Below are 17,294 nucleotides of genomic sequence, written 5' to 3' on the forward strand. Positions count from 1 at the left end.
TTTGAAAATCAAGCAAGAAAGTACTTTATAAATGGTAAAGCACCATATAAATAAGTTACTATCACCACACAGTAGGTAGAAAACTTGAAATAGAAATCTTACCACTCTAGATGGTTTTCTTCTGTTGATGCGCTGGCAGTCAATACTATATAATGTCTGAAGAATTTTCAGCAACAATCAGAAAAAAAAGCCAGAAAAATTGTTACAGCCTGCTTTTTAATCATCCCCTTTTTTCCCTCCCTCTCACTGAACAAATGAGCTAATAAAGGCACACAGTTTATGAAAATTAAATGTGCTCTGATTTTCACAAAATTAATTCTAGGTCCTACAAGTAAAAAACAATTCACTTTAAAAAGTCACTAATACTGGATTAGATACTACCAGAATAAAGAAACACTCTTATCTCTTAGGATTTTTGTTAATCTATTCTCTCTTGCTTAAGAAATAAAAGAGCTGTCACTTGCCATATATTAACTATGTTTAACATTCTTCTTTAAAAAAAAAAAAATCACAAACATACAAAATACAAAATTTCACATACCTATACTTTTGAAAGAAATTCGGTGGCTCAAGTAGTTTGGACCAATCTGATTTTCCTTGAAGAATTTCATCTGTGACTGCAAGACCTAAATTAAAAAAAAAGAAGAAGAAGAAGAATGATTTTGAAAAGGGACCAGCTCTTAAATCACTCTACTACTACAAAATCTCAAATTCCACCAGACGAAATTTTTTTTTTTCTTTTTTTGAGAAAGAGTCTCACTCTGTCACCCAGGTTGGAGTGTGGTGGATCCATCTCAGCTCACTGCAACCTCTACCTCCTGGGTTCAAGCGATTTTCCTGCCCCAGCCTCCTGAGTAGCTGGGATTACAGGTGCCCACCACCACTTCCGGCTAATTTTTGTGAGACAGGGTTTCACCAGGTTGGCTAGGCTGGTCTTGAACTCCTGACCTCAGGTCATCTGCTCGCCTCGGCCTCCCAAAGTGCTAGGATTATAGGCATGAGCCATCGTGCCTGGCCCACCAAACTCTTGAGTAACAAAATATAAATATATATTATGTTGTTTCTTAGAACACAAAAAATTAGTTTCAACCAGACTGGGCTGGCTCCATTTTTGACCTTAACATTATCATATACTTTTGAAAACTCATTACTAAAAAACAAAATAACCACACTTGAAAGAATTTTCAGAAAGAATAGGTATAACTCTAACTGCCAATCCACAGCTGCAACAGAGAATAAAACTGTCAACCAAAAACTTGTGGGAATATGTAAAGGGCAACAGGGCCACATGTTTACCTTGTTTAAATTCTTCTACCATTACTGTTCGAGTTGATGTGGACACATTATACGTAGAATTCTGTTGTGGGTAGGCAGGGGTGATTATGGGCATGAGATGATACCTATCTGATGGATTTACCTGTGAAATTAGAAGCAGAATAACTGATCTATTCTCTTATTTCAGTTGTCCTCACTTCATTTCCCCAAAAGTGAAGAATATGAAATATAAATTTAATACTACATTTCCTCAAGTTTAAGTACATTTTCCCTCCCCAACTGCATTTATTTCTGAAGTTGGATATGTCTGATAGTCAAAGTCAAAGGAAATACTGCAGAAGTATATTTTTCCTCAGAAAAGCTGTTAAATTGATGTGCATCTTATAAACAATGATCTCTTATAATCAAGGAAATACAGTATTATAACTACAAAAAGCATTATCTGGTTTAATGGTTCTCAATCCTTTTTCACCACCCACTCAATGGATGACTTCCCCTTGGTTACCTAGAGGAATGAGCACTCACTCTAAAAGCAAATTAAAATGCAAGATATGGGAGAATTATGCTACCCTGGAACAATGAATCTGCTTTAAATTGTATTGCAAAGTAAATCTTTTATTATACTTTAGTACTTTATTATTAGTAACCAATTACTTTTTTTTTTTGAGACGAAGTCTCAACTCGTCACCCAGGCTGGAGTGCAGTGGCACAATCTCGGCTCACTGCAACCTGTGCCTCTGGGGTTCAGGTGATTCTCGTGCCTCAGCCTCCAGAGTAGCTGGAACTACAGGTGTGCACCACCACGCCCGGCTAATTTTTTATATTTTCAGTAGAGAGGGGGTTTCACCACGTTGGCCAGGCTGGTCTTGAACTCCTGACCTCAGGTGATCCACCCGCCTCGGCCTCCCAAATAGCTGGGATTACAGGCGTGAACCATCATGCCCAGCCAAGTATCCAATTACTTTTGAGACATTTTTTCCACCATGGATTATGACACTGTCCATGAGACACCCACTCATCTTACATGGGCGATTTTTAATGACATAACATTTGGATCAGCATTAGTGATCCTAATCATCTGCACAAAAAACAAAAAACAAAACAAAAACCACAGCAGAAGGAGGAAGAGGACTATAGTTATATAGAAGGAAGAACAGAGACAAGAGGAACTATCTTTAACTAGACTGTAATTTAGTGAAATGTCCTCTTCCTTAAAAGGTTTAAAGAAACTCCATAATAAATCACATACCCGAGGATCCCAGACAGGCAAATTCAAATTGCTTTCTTCTGGTTGCTTCAGCAGCACAGGATTTGGCCATTCCCTGACATGAATAAGGCAAATTAACTTACACATGATCTCACTTCAGGTACTACATGAAACCTTATAATTATTAGATTGTTCTAACCTTCTACAGAGTGAATGTTCTGGGTATTTGGTGTGAAAGGAAAAAAAGGCCGAGCATGGTGGCTCATGCCTGTAATCCCAGCACTCTGGGAAGCTGAGGCAGGCAGATCACCTGAGCTCAGGAGTTTGAGACCATCCTGGGCAACATGGAGAAACTGTCTCTACTAAAAACACAAAAATTAGCCATGCCTAATGGTGCACGCTTATAGTCCCAGGTACTCAGGAGGCTGAGGTGAGAGGATCACTTGAGCCCAGGAGGCGGAGGCTGCAGTGAGCTGAGATGCATGCACTCTAGCCTGGGCAACAGAGTGAGACCCTGTCTCAATTAAAAAAAAAAAAAAATGGGCTAGGTAAGAAAGTATACAAAGGAAAGGCTGCTCATTTTAATGCAGTGTTCTCTAAAAGGGCAAATATTACTTTTCATTAACTGTAACTAGTTTACACCTGAATCTTTCACTTCCTTCTCATTTGCCTTCATGGATTTAATTCCGATAATTTAGTAACAGCAAAAGCCAACATTTACTGAAAATACTAATATATCAATGTGATTATCATCTCCATTTTACAAATGAGGAAAGCTTAAACGACCTCTACATAACTAGTAATTTGCAAAGCCAAACTTATTTTAACTGCTCTCCCAAGCTAAAGGCCCACATTTACAAATCCCTGGAAGAAGGTGCCAATTAGATGTCCCACCATTGCCTCAAAGTTGATGTTTTATACTTTTAACTTTACAAAGGAATGTAAAACAACAGAAAAAGTCTATGTATAGCTCTTAAATTTCCAAACAAACTTACGCATAGGTAGAGGTTAGTAAACAGTCAAAGTACACATATAAATACTTACCACTTGGAAAAAACTAAAAAGAACTTATGAACTAAAGTAGATGCTGCTGCATTTGGATACAATTGGCAAGTTCTTGCAACTAGCATTGCCCAGGAGACACCACCAAGGAATCCTAGCATGTTGGAATAAATACCACGTCCTAGAAAATCAATATATTTGTTAATTATTATTAGGACCTACTATCTGTGACATTCTTTTTTTTTCTGCTCTTTACAAGGTGAATGAATATCCGTGACATTCAACAAGGTAACTTTATTCATAAGACGGCTGGTTGGAAATTTTCCCCTATAAACAAAACATTAAAACTGATAAGCAGACCTTCACATTAGGCCCACAGTCTAATTAGTAAACCATAAATTGCTAATCTTACCCTCCTTACTTTCCCTTCTAATACAGACACCTCAGTTCTTTGCCTCAGTTCCAACTGCTCAACTGGGCTCCACTGATACTACATTGAAATTCCCCATTTTTCAGTATTTAGGATTGAGAGAAAAATGAAAGGAAGGAGACATTTGGAGAGACAATGGGGAAGAATGAATATTTAATTAATAATCATATTCATGCGTATTTTTAAATCACGTATAAAGCTGGAGACTTCAGTATTTCACAGAATTTGGATACCTCTCCATAAAGTAGAATACACCACTGATATCATTCATTTCTATTTTTTTTTCTTTTTTTAAGAGATGGGCTCTCACTCTGTCACCCAGACTGGAGTGAACTGGCACAATCATAATTCACTGTAGCTTCAAACTCCTGGGCTCAACTGATCCTCCACCTCAGCCTCTTGCGTAGCTATGATTACAGGGGTGCACCACCATGGTTGTCATGACCGTTTTTTATATAGCTATCTATATTATGTCCCGCCAAGCGAGCAAAAGAAAAAACCTACAAAATACCAATTTCAGACGTGGTAAATATGAAAAATATGCATCTAACTGACAAAACATGGCATTTAATCTTTAAAGAAGGGCAAATTGTTCATGTTATCCCTTCAGTGCAAATTTTACTTTATCTTAAGTATATAAGACACTTGAGCCCAAGGACAAATTCTACTTGCTTAGTATCTTTTTAGACCTGCACTGTCCAATAGGGTAGCCACAAGCCATGTGTTGCTATTTTTTAACTTGTAACAGCTTTATTGAGATGTAATTCACATACCATAAGATTCGTCCATTTAAAGTACACAATTCAATGCTTTTTTAGTATACTGAGAGTTGTGCAATCATCAACATGATCAATACTAGAATGTTTTCAGCACCCCGAAAAGAAACCTTTAACTGTCACACTCAGCCAGGCACTGTGGCTCACACCTGTAATCCCACCACTTTTGGAGGCCAAGGCAGGAGGACTGGTTGAGCTCAGGAGTTTGAGACCAGCCTAGCTAACATAGCAACACCTCGTCTCTGCTAAAAAATAAATAAATAAAATAAAATAAAATAAAATTAGCCGGGCGTAGTGGCATATGCCCGTAGTTCTAGCTACTTGGGAGGCTAGAGTGGAAGGATCACTTGGGCCCAGAAGGTTGAGGCTGCAGTGAGCTATAATTGCACCACTGCATTCCGGTCTGGGAGACAGAGCAAGCCCCTGTCTAAAAAAATAAAATGAAATAAAATAAATATAAAGGCATACCTCGTTTTGTTGTTTTGCTTTATTACACTTCACAGGTACTGAGTTTTTTACAAACTGAAGGTTTGCAGCAACCTTGAGCTGAGAAAATCTATCAGCACCATTTTTCCAACAGCATAAGCTCTCACTTCATGTCTCTGTCACATTTTAGTAATTCTCACAATATTTCAAACTTTTTCATTATTATTATATCTGTTATGGTGATTTGTGATTAGTGATCTTTGATGTTACTATTGTAACTGTTTTGGGGCACCACAAACTGAGCCCATATAAGACGGTGAACTTGGTAAATGTGTACGTTCTGAATGCTCCACCAACTGGTCATTACCCATCTCTCTCCCTCTCCTCAGGTCTCCCTACTCCTTGAGACACAACAATACTTAAATTAGGCCAATTAAGAACCCTTAATGGCCTCTAAGTGTTCAAGTAAAAGAAAGAGTCGTATGTCTCTCACTTTAAATCAAAAACTAGAAAAGATTAAGCTCAGTGAAAAAGGCATGTTGAAAGTTATGATAGTCCGAAAGCTATGCCCCTTGTGCCAATCAGTTAACCAAGCTGTGAATGCCAAGGAAAAGTTATTGACAGAAATTACAAGTGCTACTCTCCAGTGAATATAGGAATGACAAAAAAAGTAAAACTGCTTTATCGCTGACAGAAAAAAATTTTTTTTTTGAGAAGGAGTCTCGCTCTGTCGCCCAGGCTGGCGTGCAGTGGTGCAATCTCAGCTCACCACAACCTCTGCCTCCCGGGTTCAAGTGATTCTCCTGCCTCAGCTTCCCGAGTAGCTGGGATTACAGGCACGTGCCACCACACTCAGCTAATTTTTGTATTTTTAGTAGAGATGGGGTTTCACTATGTTGGTCAGGCTGATCTCGAACTCCTGACCTCATGATCCACTCGCCTCGGCCTCCCAAAGTACTGGGATTACAGGTGTGAGCCACTGCGCCTGGCTGCTGATAGAAAATTTTAATGGTCTGGATGGAAGATCAAACAAGACACAATGTTTCCTTAGGCCAAAGTCTAATCCAGAGCAAAGCCCTAACTTCTCTTCAATCATATGAAGGCTGAGAGAGGTGAGGAAGGTGCAGAAGAAAAGTCTGAAGCTAGTAAAGACTGGTTCATAAGGTTTAAGTAAAGAAGCCATCTCCACAACTAGAAGTGCAACAAGTGCAGATGCAGAAGTTGCAGGAAGTTATCCAGAAGATCTAGCTAAAATCATTGATGAAGGTGGCTACACTAAACAACAAATTATCAATGTAGATGAAACAGCCTTATACTGGAAGAAGATGCCATCTAGGATTTTCACAGCTAGAGAGGAGAAGCTTGGTTTCAAAGCATCAAAGGGTAGGTGATTCTCTTGTTAGAGGCTAATGCAGCTGGTGACTTTAAATTGAAGCTGGCCGGGCATGGTGGCTCATGCTTGTAATCCCAGCACTTTGGGAGGCCAAGGCAGGCAGATCACCTGAGGTGAGGACTTCAAGATAAGCCTGGCCAACATGGTAAAACCCTATCTCTACTAAAAATACAAAAATTAGCCAGGTGTGGTGGCACATGCCTGTAATTCCAGCTACTCGGGAGGCTGAGGCAGGAGAATCACTTGAACCCAGGAGGCGGTGGTTGCCGTGAGCTGAGATCGCGCCATTGCACTCCAGCCTGGGCGAGAGAGTGAGACTCCATCTCAAAAAAAAAAAAAAAAAAAAATGAAGCCAATGCTCATTTAACATTCCCAAAATCCCAGCGCCCTTAAGAATGATGCTCACTCTACTGTCTGTGCTGTACAAACAGAACAACAAAGCCTAGATGACAGCGCAGCTGTTTACAGCGTGGTTTACTGAGTATTTTAAAGCCCATTGGTGAGATCTACTGCTCAGAAAAAAAAAGATTCCTTTCTAAGGAGGACTGCTCTTTGACAATGCACCTAGTCACCCACGAGCTCCAGTGGACACATACTAGGAGATTAAAATTACTTTCATGTCTGCTAATACAGCATCTATTCTGTAGCCCATGGATCAAGGAGTTATCTTCTTCTTTTACCATTTAAGAAACACATTTTGGAGCCGGGCTTGATAGCTCACACCTGTAATCCCAGCACTCTGGGAGGCCGAGGCGAGCGGATCACAAGGTCAGGAGTTGGAGACCAGCCTGACAAACATGGTGAAACCCCGTCTCTACCAAAAATACAAATAATTACCTGCGTGCCTATAATCCCAGCTACTTGGTGGGCTGAGGCAGGAGAATCACTTGAACCCAGGAGGCAGAGGTTGGTGTGAGCCAAGATTGCACCATTGCACTCCAGCCTTGGCGACAGAGCAAGACTCCGTCTCAAAAAAAAAAAAAAAAAAGACTACAGTATAGTGTAAATGTAACTTTTATATGCACTGGGAAACAAAAAAAAAATTGTAATTTGCTTTACTGCAGTTGTCTGGAACCAAACCTACAATATCTCAGAGGTGTGCTTAAATAATAATACAGAATGTGCTGTGCCAGCTCAGTGGTAAGCAAAGGGATTTTTATGAACCTAAATATATAAACTATATATATAAACTAGTAACAGTTCCAGGCTTTATTAGAAAAGTGTTATAAGGTAAAAACAAGTGAAAGTCATCACTGTAGACTCTTCACTTAATGAACAGCTACTACAGTATAAACCAGACTCTTTGCTGGTGGGAATACAAAGATACGTAAGATGGTGTTACCCACAGGGAGGGTATCAGTCTTCAAGTTCTGAATTATTCTGACTGCCTGACTGAACCTAAGATGAAAAGTCAGGGACATTTAGTTTTTACCCAAGGAAGGAAGAGGTATACTACTTATCAAAACACCATAACCACTGTACTTGAAAAGCAAATAGCTATTCCAGAGTTTATTGGCCCTTAACCTCCAACAATATCATTAGGTTCAGAGTTTCTATATATGCTTCTTTCACTGGCAAGAGAAAATTAGAATTTTATAATGCAAACATAAAAGACTAGGGATACTTACGTTTGGCCCATAATTTGACAGCTCTTAGGGTGAGTCTAAAAGTTTCTTTATTTGGCACTAAATGCAAAATTTCATCAGTAACTCTACAACCTGAAAAAGACAAAGCATTCATTTTTCACTACGCAGCAAATTCTCAGTTAATTCAAATGCCCTCCTAACTTCCAGACTCTCGAATGCTAAAAATATGAAAGATAATAAAACATTGGGGTTTATTTTATGTATATGAAATTTACCACTTATGAGAAATCAGTTTGCTTTAGGATAATTAAAAAAGACATGGGTAATGCAATCCAAAATGAGATGTGCCTGAGTATTTTTTAGTTTTCTTCCTTATTTGACTATTAATCAAATACCTCTCAATTACAACACTGTAATTACTTTAATGTAAACCTTTTCCACAAATACTGTAATTTACTGTTACAATCTGGAAATACACCAAAGTGCAATAATGATTCGGTCAAACAAGACACTATAAAACACTGGTTCTCAATCCCAGCCCTTTGGTAGGCTGAGGTGAGTGGATCACCTGAGGTCAGGAGCTCGAGACCAGTCTGGCCAAAATGGTGAAACCCTGTCTCTACTAAACATACAAAAATTAGCCAGGTGTGGTGGTGGGCATCTATAATCCCAGCTACTCAAAGGGCTGAGGCAGGAGAATCGCTTGAACCCAGGAGGCGGAGGTTGTAGTGAGCTGAGATCACGCCACTGCACTCCAGCCTGGGCAACAGAGCGAGACTCTGTCTCAAAAAAAAAAAAAAAAAAAGACGTTAGTTCTCAAAGTACGGTCTGGGTACCCCTGGGAATCTGTGAGGTCAAACTTTTTTTATAATAATACTACAGCTTTTTTCACCATGTTAACATTTGCACTGATGGTGCAAAAGAAACAGTGGATAAAACTGCAGGTACCTTGGCAGTCAATCAAGATGGGGCAACAGCGTGAACCCAGGAGGCGAAGTTTGCAGTGAGCCAAGATCGCACCACTGCACTCCAGCCTGGGCGACAGAGCGAGACTCCCATCTCAAAAAAAAACAAAAAAAAAAAAACAAAAAAACAGATGGGGCAACAAACTGCACTAGCAGAAAAAAGTATCTTCACCACCACACACTTGCAGTTAAAAATAAAGGTGGGGAAAGAACATGTGAAACTGTGTGAGTTGTAAGCTCAACTACCTGCTTTTTTCAAGGAACACCAGTTTCACCTGAAAAAATAACTGGCAGATAAACTATAGTTATTCAGTTAGGTATTTCCTCAAAAATGGACAAAAGGAACCTCTCAGTTCAACTAAAACAAATGACAAAATTTGTTGCCAATAATAAAATTTAAGCTTTCAAGTTAAATCTGAATTTTAGACAACTTTTATCTGTTACTATGAGCTTGACACCTTTCCATACTTTTCTGTTGAGACTGGTCACTAATGAATGCCGGTTTTTTTTTTTCACATTTTATAGTGAAATGTGTATTAACATTTGGAACATCCAAATAACTTTGTGAACCAATATTTTCCAAATGACCAAGGCATGATAGTACAAAATCATGCATGAATAAAGGGACCACTCAAAGAACAAGACAGATCAGTGGACTGTCATGTAACAGAATACAACAAGTTTGATATGATTTTAGATTCCATACTCTAACCTTTAAGAAACTATCATTTTTATTCAGCAACAAAACGGAACAAATAGAGATAAACCTCACAAACATGCCAAATGAAAGAACCCTTACGCAAAAGACCACATAGGATTATTTTTATATGAAACGTCTTTAAGAGGCAAATCTACAAAGAAATAAAGCAGATTAGTGGTTGCCTGGGACACGGGATTGGAAGGGGAAATGACTGCAAATGGGTATAAAGGATCTTTTGAGGGTGATAAAATATTCTAACATTGGATTGTAGTGTACTAAAGACCAGTGAAGTCCGCGCACGGTGGCTCATGCCTGTAATCCCAGCACTTTGGGAGGCTGAGGTTGGCATCACCTGATATCGAGAGTTTGAGGCCAGCCTGACCAACATGGAGAAACCCCGTCTCTACTAAAAATACAAAAAGATCAGCCAGGCGTGGTGGCACATGCCTGTAATTTCAGCTACTCAGGAGGCTGAGGCAGGAGAATCGCTTGAACCCAGAGGCGGAGGTTGCAGTGAGCTGAGATCGCGCCATCGCACTCCAGCCTGGGTAACAGTGTTGAGACTCCGTCTCAAAAAAAAGAAAAGAAAAGAAAAGAAAAAGACCAGTGAGATGTATAATGGTATGTAATTATATCTCAATAAAACTGTTAAAAAGAAAAAAAATGTTACTGGCCAAGTTTAAGAAGAATATCCATAATTATCTGAAAAGGCTATTAAAACACTCCTCCCTTTTCCAACTAAGACGACAGATTTTTTCTTTCTTTTTTGAGATGAAGACTCGCTCTGTCACCCTGGCTGGATTGCGGTGGCATGATCTCAGCTCACCACAACCTCCGCCTTCTGGGTTCAAGTGATTTTCCTGCCTCAGCCTCCCGAGCAGCTGGGATTACAGGTAAGCACCACCACACTTGGCTAGTTTTTTATTTTTAATACAGATGGGGTTTTACCATGTTGTCCAGGCTGGTCTCAAATTCCTGACCTCAGGTGATCTGCCTGCCTCGGCCTGCCAAAGTGCTGGGATTACAGGCATAAGCCACTGTGCCTGGCCTCTTTTTTTTTTTTTTTTTTGAGACAGGGTCTCACTCTGTCACCTAAGCTAGAGTGCAGTGGCGTAATCATGGCTCACTGCAGCCTCCACCTCCTGGGCTCAGGTGATCCTCTCACCTCAGCCTCCTGAGTAGCTGGAACTACAGGCGAGTGCCACTACATCCAACTAAATGTTTTTTATTTTTGGTAGAGACGGGGTTTCACCATGTTATCCTAGCTGGTCTGGAAACTCCTGGGCTCAAGTAATCCATTCACCTTGGCCTCCCAAAGTGCTGGGATTATAGGCGTGGGCCACCACGCCTGGCCAGATTTTATTCTTATATGTTAACCAAAACAAAATATTACAATCAATTGTAGACACAAATGAGAATCTAGCTGTCTTCTATCAGGCCTAATATTAAAGAGACTTGCAAAATGTTAAAAAAAAAAAAAAAAGAAGCCATTCTTCACACACAAAAGTTTATATTAATTTAAAATGGGTTCATTATTTATAAATGAATAAGTACTTTTTAAATTTCTCAGTTTTTATTTCTAACATGGTCAATATTGACAGATATAACCCACATAAACAAAAGCTTTTTGGTGTCCTCCATAAATCTTAAGAGTGTAAAGAAGTCTTGAGACCAGTAAGTTTGAGAACCACTAATATAAATATACACAGCCTTTCAAATAAATTTGTGGTTTTTAGGATTCTTAAATGTGGTCACATTATCTGTATAAGGAAAATTACATTTTAAACTGAGTCCAATCTCCAAAATTGAATAGTCAATTCAGCAAAAATATCTATATTTCTCGAATTGTTCTGAAGCAGGTATCTGAGATTTCTTTTTAGAAGCTTACCATTTAAGCTGCGAATACACCTTATATCAAGGCTTCTCAGGCGAGAGTCGTCTCTTAGATCTAAATTATCTGATATGGTTTGTATTGCCAGTCTTGCAAAGACTAGATCAATCTTTGGAAAGATGTGAAAAAAGAGAAAAAAATTACATTTTCTCCTTTTAATCCATCCTCTCCCATCCCACCATAAAAATGTGAAAAGCTCTGGTTACGAGTTTGGGAAGTTCTACCAAGGCTTCGATAGGCCTATATAGGCAGTCTCACATGGGAAAATCACTATAAAGTTGTGTTAAGGTAATTAAACTTTCAAATTAATGAAAGCATTTAAATGTTAACATATATGCCAAGCAGAAAAAAAAATCAAAGCCTTATGAGCAAATTTCTAGATAAAGATAGAAGATCCAACACACATTTACATTCACTCCCTCTTGAAACCTCACTAAAATACCACGAAAATTTAATTTAATTTTTGTGTTTAGTATTATTTTGATGTTAAAGGCAAAATTCACTAGGACAAAGAACAGAAAGTGACAAAAGCTATGAAAGCTGGAAAGCAGATGGACAAGTGGTAACAGACCCAGTAGACCTAAGAAAGCAGATAAAAATGTCATATCTAGGAAATAAGGTCAGGAGGCTGTAAATAAATGCAGACATAAATAAAAAGGAACATTTAAAGAATAAAATAGTATTCTTAGAAATTAAAAATATGGGCCAGGCGCGGTGGCTCATGCCTGTAATCCCAGCACTTTGGGAGGCCAAGGTGGGTGGATCACGAGGTCAGGAGATTGAGACCATCCTGGCTAACACGATGAAACCCCGTCTCTACTAAAAATACAAAAAATTAGCCAGGTGTGGTGGTGTGTGCCTGGAATCCTAGCCTCTCAGGAGGCTCAGGTGGAAGGATCACTTGAACCCAGGTGCTCAAAGGTGCAGTGAGCTATGATTGTGTCACTATACTCCAGCCTTGGCCATAGAGTTAGACCCCATCTCTTTATTTAAAAAAAAAAAAAGACATTACTTGATTTTTTAAAATATGCATTTATGTTAAGACTGATTTCAGAAAACAAACTTACAAGTTTAAACAGTTCAATTGTAAAGTCAGAAAAATATTAAACACTTACTTCAATACCATCAAATTCAAATTTTATAACAGGTACAAAGGCATCTTCTACAGCCTACAAAAAAGGAAAACAATTATAACACATAGGTGCAATCCCTTCTTTATCCTTCCTAACTACCAATAATGTGAATATCTTTACTCCCGATTTGTATTTTAACCACATAGATGTAATCCCTTCTTTACCCTTTCTAACTACCAATAATGGGAATATCTTTACTCCCGATTTGTATTTTAACTCAATAGACAAAGTGAAAATGTTTTTGGTCTTACATTCCAGGTAAGTATTTCTACTTTGTGACCTGTATTATGTAAGATACACAAAATGCCTGTTACAGTATCTAATATATTATCCCTCTAAAAATATTCCTCAGAACTGGAAAGCAAAACGGCTATCGTCTTCAGCTATAAAAAACAGTGAGTTCATCTTCTTTGCAGGGACATGGATGAAACTGGAAGCCATCATTCTCAGCAAACATAGGAACAGAAAACCAAACAAAGCATGTTCTCACTCATAAGTGAGAGTTGAACAATGAGAACACATGGACACAGGGAGAGAAACATCACCCATTGGGGCCTGTCGGGGGGTGGGGGACAAGGGAGGGAGAACATTACGACAAATATCTAATGCATGCAGGGCTTAAAACCTAGATAACAGGTTGATAGGTGCAGCAAACCACCATGGCACATGTATACCTATGTAACAAACCTGCACGTTCTGCACATGGTATTCCAGAACTTAAAGTAAAATTTAAAAAAAACAAAAAAACAAAAACCTGCTATCATCTGGGTACTTATAATTTCGAGTCTAAACTGAAAACTGATTATTTAGAAAGGCTACTAGAGTTAGAAATTTTAAAATAATGAAAGCTCATGATTAATCTATCAAAAATTTAATTAATACAGTTGAGATTAGTAGAAACCATTAGGTTTTCTGAGTCTTCCTTAACTCCCCAACCTAACAAATTCTTAACTTCCTTGTCTAAAAACATTCCCAGATTCCCCAAATATCACAGATTCTTTGACCTTCACCTTATTCTAGCACTTCAGAATGCATTAACACTGTTTTGTTTATTTAGTTCACATAACTCCCTCCTCAATAAACAATGTCTTGTTTACTATTGTATCTGTAAGACTAATGCCAGCATCTAACAAATTACTGGTGCTGAAATTTTATTTGCTGAATGAATGGCTAGATATACACATATAAAGAGTTACTAACTGAACCTTACACATAATAGCACTCATCATTTGATATGTATCAATCATTATTGGCTACTACAGTAAATGGTTTATGTAAATATCTCACCAACACTCAAAAACCTTATAAAAAAGTTATTACCACATCTCTGTTTTACAGATCAGGAAAGAGGCTCAGAGGATTAGGTTACTTGACCAAGATCTAGGAGCTATTATGTAGTAGATTCTAGATGCCAACCCAAGTCTGTATAACTCTAAGGCCCATGTTCTTAGTCATGATTTAATCATCACTTATTAAAGCTACTCTCATTAAATACCTCCTAATAGTAACTTAGAAGGTATTTCAATAGTCTTAAGCCCTAGTTTTTATAGATATTTGTTACTAATCTAAATTCAAAATATTAAATGCCAGAGGATACTTACTCTTAAGTTTCTAATGCCATCTTGATGTTTCAATTTTTCAAAAAAAGACTGAAAAAAATCAGATCTTTCCACGTGTCTTGGAGCTACACAAAGTGCATCAATGTCAGCTCCTGTAAATTAAAGTAGTTCTTAATTAAGAATATATTATGTGTTATATTTGTTAAAGTACACACAAACACATGTACAGAAGAAAGTATGGAAGTTGAGTACAAGAAAATGTTAACAATGATTAGCTCTAAGTAGTGAAATAGTGGGAACTTTGTTCTCCTATATTTTCTAATTATGAAGAGTTTGTTATTGAATGTTCTTAGCACTAGAACACAGAAAAGCAGTTACCTTTGGTGTGTACTCCAAGCCTATAGGATCCAAACGTGAAAATTTTACCCCCAACAGTAGCCACAACAGAAGGTGGGAGGTTCTAAAATAAAATTAAGCGGAAGACATTCAATTATTCAAATTATTTAGCATAAAAGTCACCTCAATGTTGGCTGGGCATGGTGGCTCACACTTGTAATCCCAGCACTATAGGAGGCCGAGGCCGGTGGATCACCTGAGGTCAGGAGTTCGAGACCAGCCCGGCCAACATGGCAAAACTTCTTCTCTACTAGGAATACAAAAGTTAGCTGGGTGTGGTGGTGGCCACCTGTAATCCCAGCTACTTGGTAGGCTGAGACAGGAGAATCACTTGAACCTGGGAGGTGGAGGTTACAGCAAGCTGAGATTGTGCCATTGCACTCCAGCCTGGGGAACAAGAGTGAAATTCTGTCTCAAAAAATAAAAAAAAAAAATCACCATAATGTCTACTGGCCTTTATTGAGCAAATGATACATGATTAGATTTGTCAACCTTGTCAAGATTAGATTTGTAAAAGTGCTTCACGGATCCTCTGGCTGTGATCTGAAGTAATAAGGGTGTTCCCAGAGGAAAGACAAAACAAATTCACCCCCACTACACATACATACATCCCTATCTGAAGAAAAGCTTTTCTTTTTAATCACTTGACCATACTTGTCCCCTCCAATTGCCTGTCTTTCGCTTCATCACTCTTTCGGTAGTCAACAAGGAACTCTCAGTTACCAAACTAATGTGCTTTCAGCTCTCTAAAACATAACACTCTTGGCCAATCCCATATCCCCTTTAGTTTTTGTGACAGGTATGTTTAATTTCTTGATTCTAGCTCTACAACCTTTCTGTAAGAACGGAGTCATTCCTGACATGATCTCCTTATGAGAGCTATTCTAACAAGCTTAATTAACATTTCTTGGATTATAACGTAATTAAAATGCTACTTTTTGGCTGGGTGTGGTCATGCCTGTAATCCCAGCACTTCGGGAGACTGAGGCAAGAGGTCCACTTGTGTCCAGTTCAAGACCAGCCTGGGCAACACAATGAGACACCATCTCTACAAAAAAGAAAACATTAGCTAGGCATGTGGCGTGTGCCTCTAGTCTCAGCTACTCAGGAGGTTGCAATGGGACGACTGCTTGAGCCCAGGAGGTTGAGCCTCAACAACAGTGAGACCTTGCCTCAAAAAAAAAAAAAAAAAAGAAAGAAAAAGAAAAAAAAGCTAATTTTCACCTCTTCAGAGCCAGTTCCAAAAGCCCATCAGATATTCACTCAAGTATCCTGATCCACTTCAATATCCAGCCTCAAGCAAGCAAAAAAATTCTTCCAATGTAACAGTCAGATATTGCTTCTGAGTTCTCTATTTTTGTTCCTCATTATCCTTACTGCCCAAACCTTTTCCTTCTTCTTGGCTTACCAATTCTTAGCTTATATCCCTCAAATTTGTGGCCTCCTTTCTATTCAACGACTACTCCCCTAATTCTAGGCTATTTAATGGCTTCCTAAACTACCCCTAATTAATCTTCCTTTTCTCTTTCACTATCTTGTATAAAATTCACTGGCTGATGTTCTTAAATTACTCTATTAAATATAGTTGTTGTACTCAAAAGTTGCCAGTGTCTTCTTCCCTAACTACTGAGGTAAGGATCCTTGGGCCTGTTGTTGAAAATCTCCACGACATGTTCCTAGGGATCTTTCTTGCCTTGTCTTCTTATCTTCCTTTCTGAGGCTCCAACTACCAACCAACCAACATGGTTACAGAATCCAACCTCCTTTTCACTGCATTTGCCATTGTTCCTGCCTCAAGTGCTTGCCCATTCTCTCTGGGCATCTTTTGTTTTTCTGGTTTTTTTTTTTTTTAACAGATGGAGACAGGGTCTCACTGTGTTGCCCAGGCTAAAGTGAGCACAGCAGTGTGATCTTAGCTCACCACAGCCTCAAACTACTGAGCACAAAATACTCCCCCTGCCTTGGCTTGCAGAGTATCTGAGACTACAGACAGGTACCACTGTGCCTGGGTAATTTTTAAATAATTTTTGTAAAGATGGGGTCTTGCTTTGTTGCCCAGGCTGGTCTCAAGTTCCTGTTTTAAAGCGATCCTCCTGTCTCAGCCTCCCAAAGTGCTGGGATCACAGGCATGAGCCACCATGTCCAGCTTCTGGGTATCGGTATCACCCACTTTTAGAAGTTCACTTCAAGTTCCACCTCTTCCATGAAGCCTTTCCTGGTTATCCTTACTCCCTAACAACCTTTTTTTTCCTCTGTGCTTTCTGCCATTACAATTCTTAAATTCTTTTTTGCTATATTTACTGACTTCTTTGGTATGTAAAATCACATTTCATATTTAATCTTCAATCATATTTAAATTTCTCAGAGTTAAGAACTGTGTCTACTGCTTCTCTGTATTTTCTCACAATGCCCAGTACAACTTCTAAAGAATAATATCTGCTGATTAACTTCAACTTGAATGTAAGTATCTATATAATAGGATATTATCCTTGTTAATGCCTCTGTGTAATGAATATTAATGTTAAGAGTATCACAAATAATTTTATAGCTAGAAA

General features: G+C 38.6%; 1 protein-coding gene across 3 annotated transcripts in view; it reads right to left on the bottom strand.

The window, feature by feature from the left end:
• The window catches only part of PAPOLG (poly(A) polymerase gamma), a 42,185-nt gene that overhangs the window by 15,138 nt on the left and 9,753 nt on the right, over window positions 1–17,294 (bottom strand). For all 3 annotated transcript variants that reach the window (XM_004029281.5, XM_055377949.2, XM_055377948.2), the window contains exons 4-13: window positions 14,722–14,803; window positions 14,386–14,495; window positions 12,767–12,820; window positions 11,649–11,760; window positions 8,138–8,227; window positions 3,527–3,665; window positions 2,525–2,597; window positions 1,297–1,417; window positions 542–626; window positions 103–156 (exon numbers count right to left, since the gene is read on the bottom strand). In XM_004029281.5, the coding sequence (XP_004029330.3) occupies window positions 103–156; window positions 542–626; window positions 1,297–1,417; window positions 2,525–2,597; window positions 3,527–3,665; window positions 8,138–8,227; window positions 11,649–11,760; window positions 12,767–12,820; window positions 14,386–14,495; window positions 14,722–14,803 (920 nt within the window). The remainder of the gene's footprint in view (window positions 1–102; window positions 157–541; window positions 627–1,296; window positions 1,418–2,524; window positions 2,598–3,526; window positions 3,666–8,137; window positions 8,228–11,648; window positions 11,761–12,766; window positions 12,821–14,385; window positions 14,496–14,721; window positions 14,804–17,294) is intronic.

The sequence above is a fragment of the Gorilla gorilla genome, chromosome 12, assembly GCF_029281585.2.
Source record: "Gorilla gorilla gorilla isolate KB3781 chromosome 12, NHGRI_mGorGor1-v2.1_pri, whole genome shotgun sequence".
Lineage (NCBI taxonomy): Eukaryota > Metazoa > Chordata > Mammalia > Primates > Hominidae > Gorilla > Gorilla gorilla.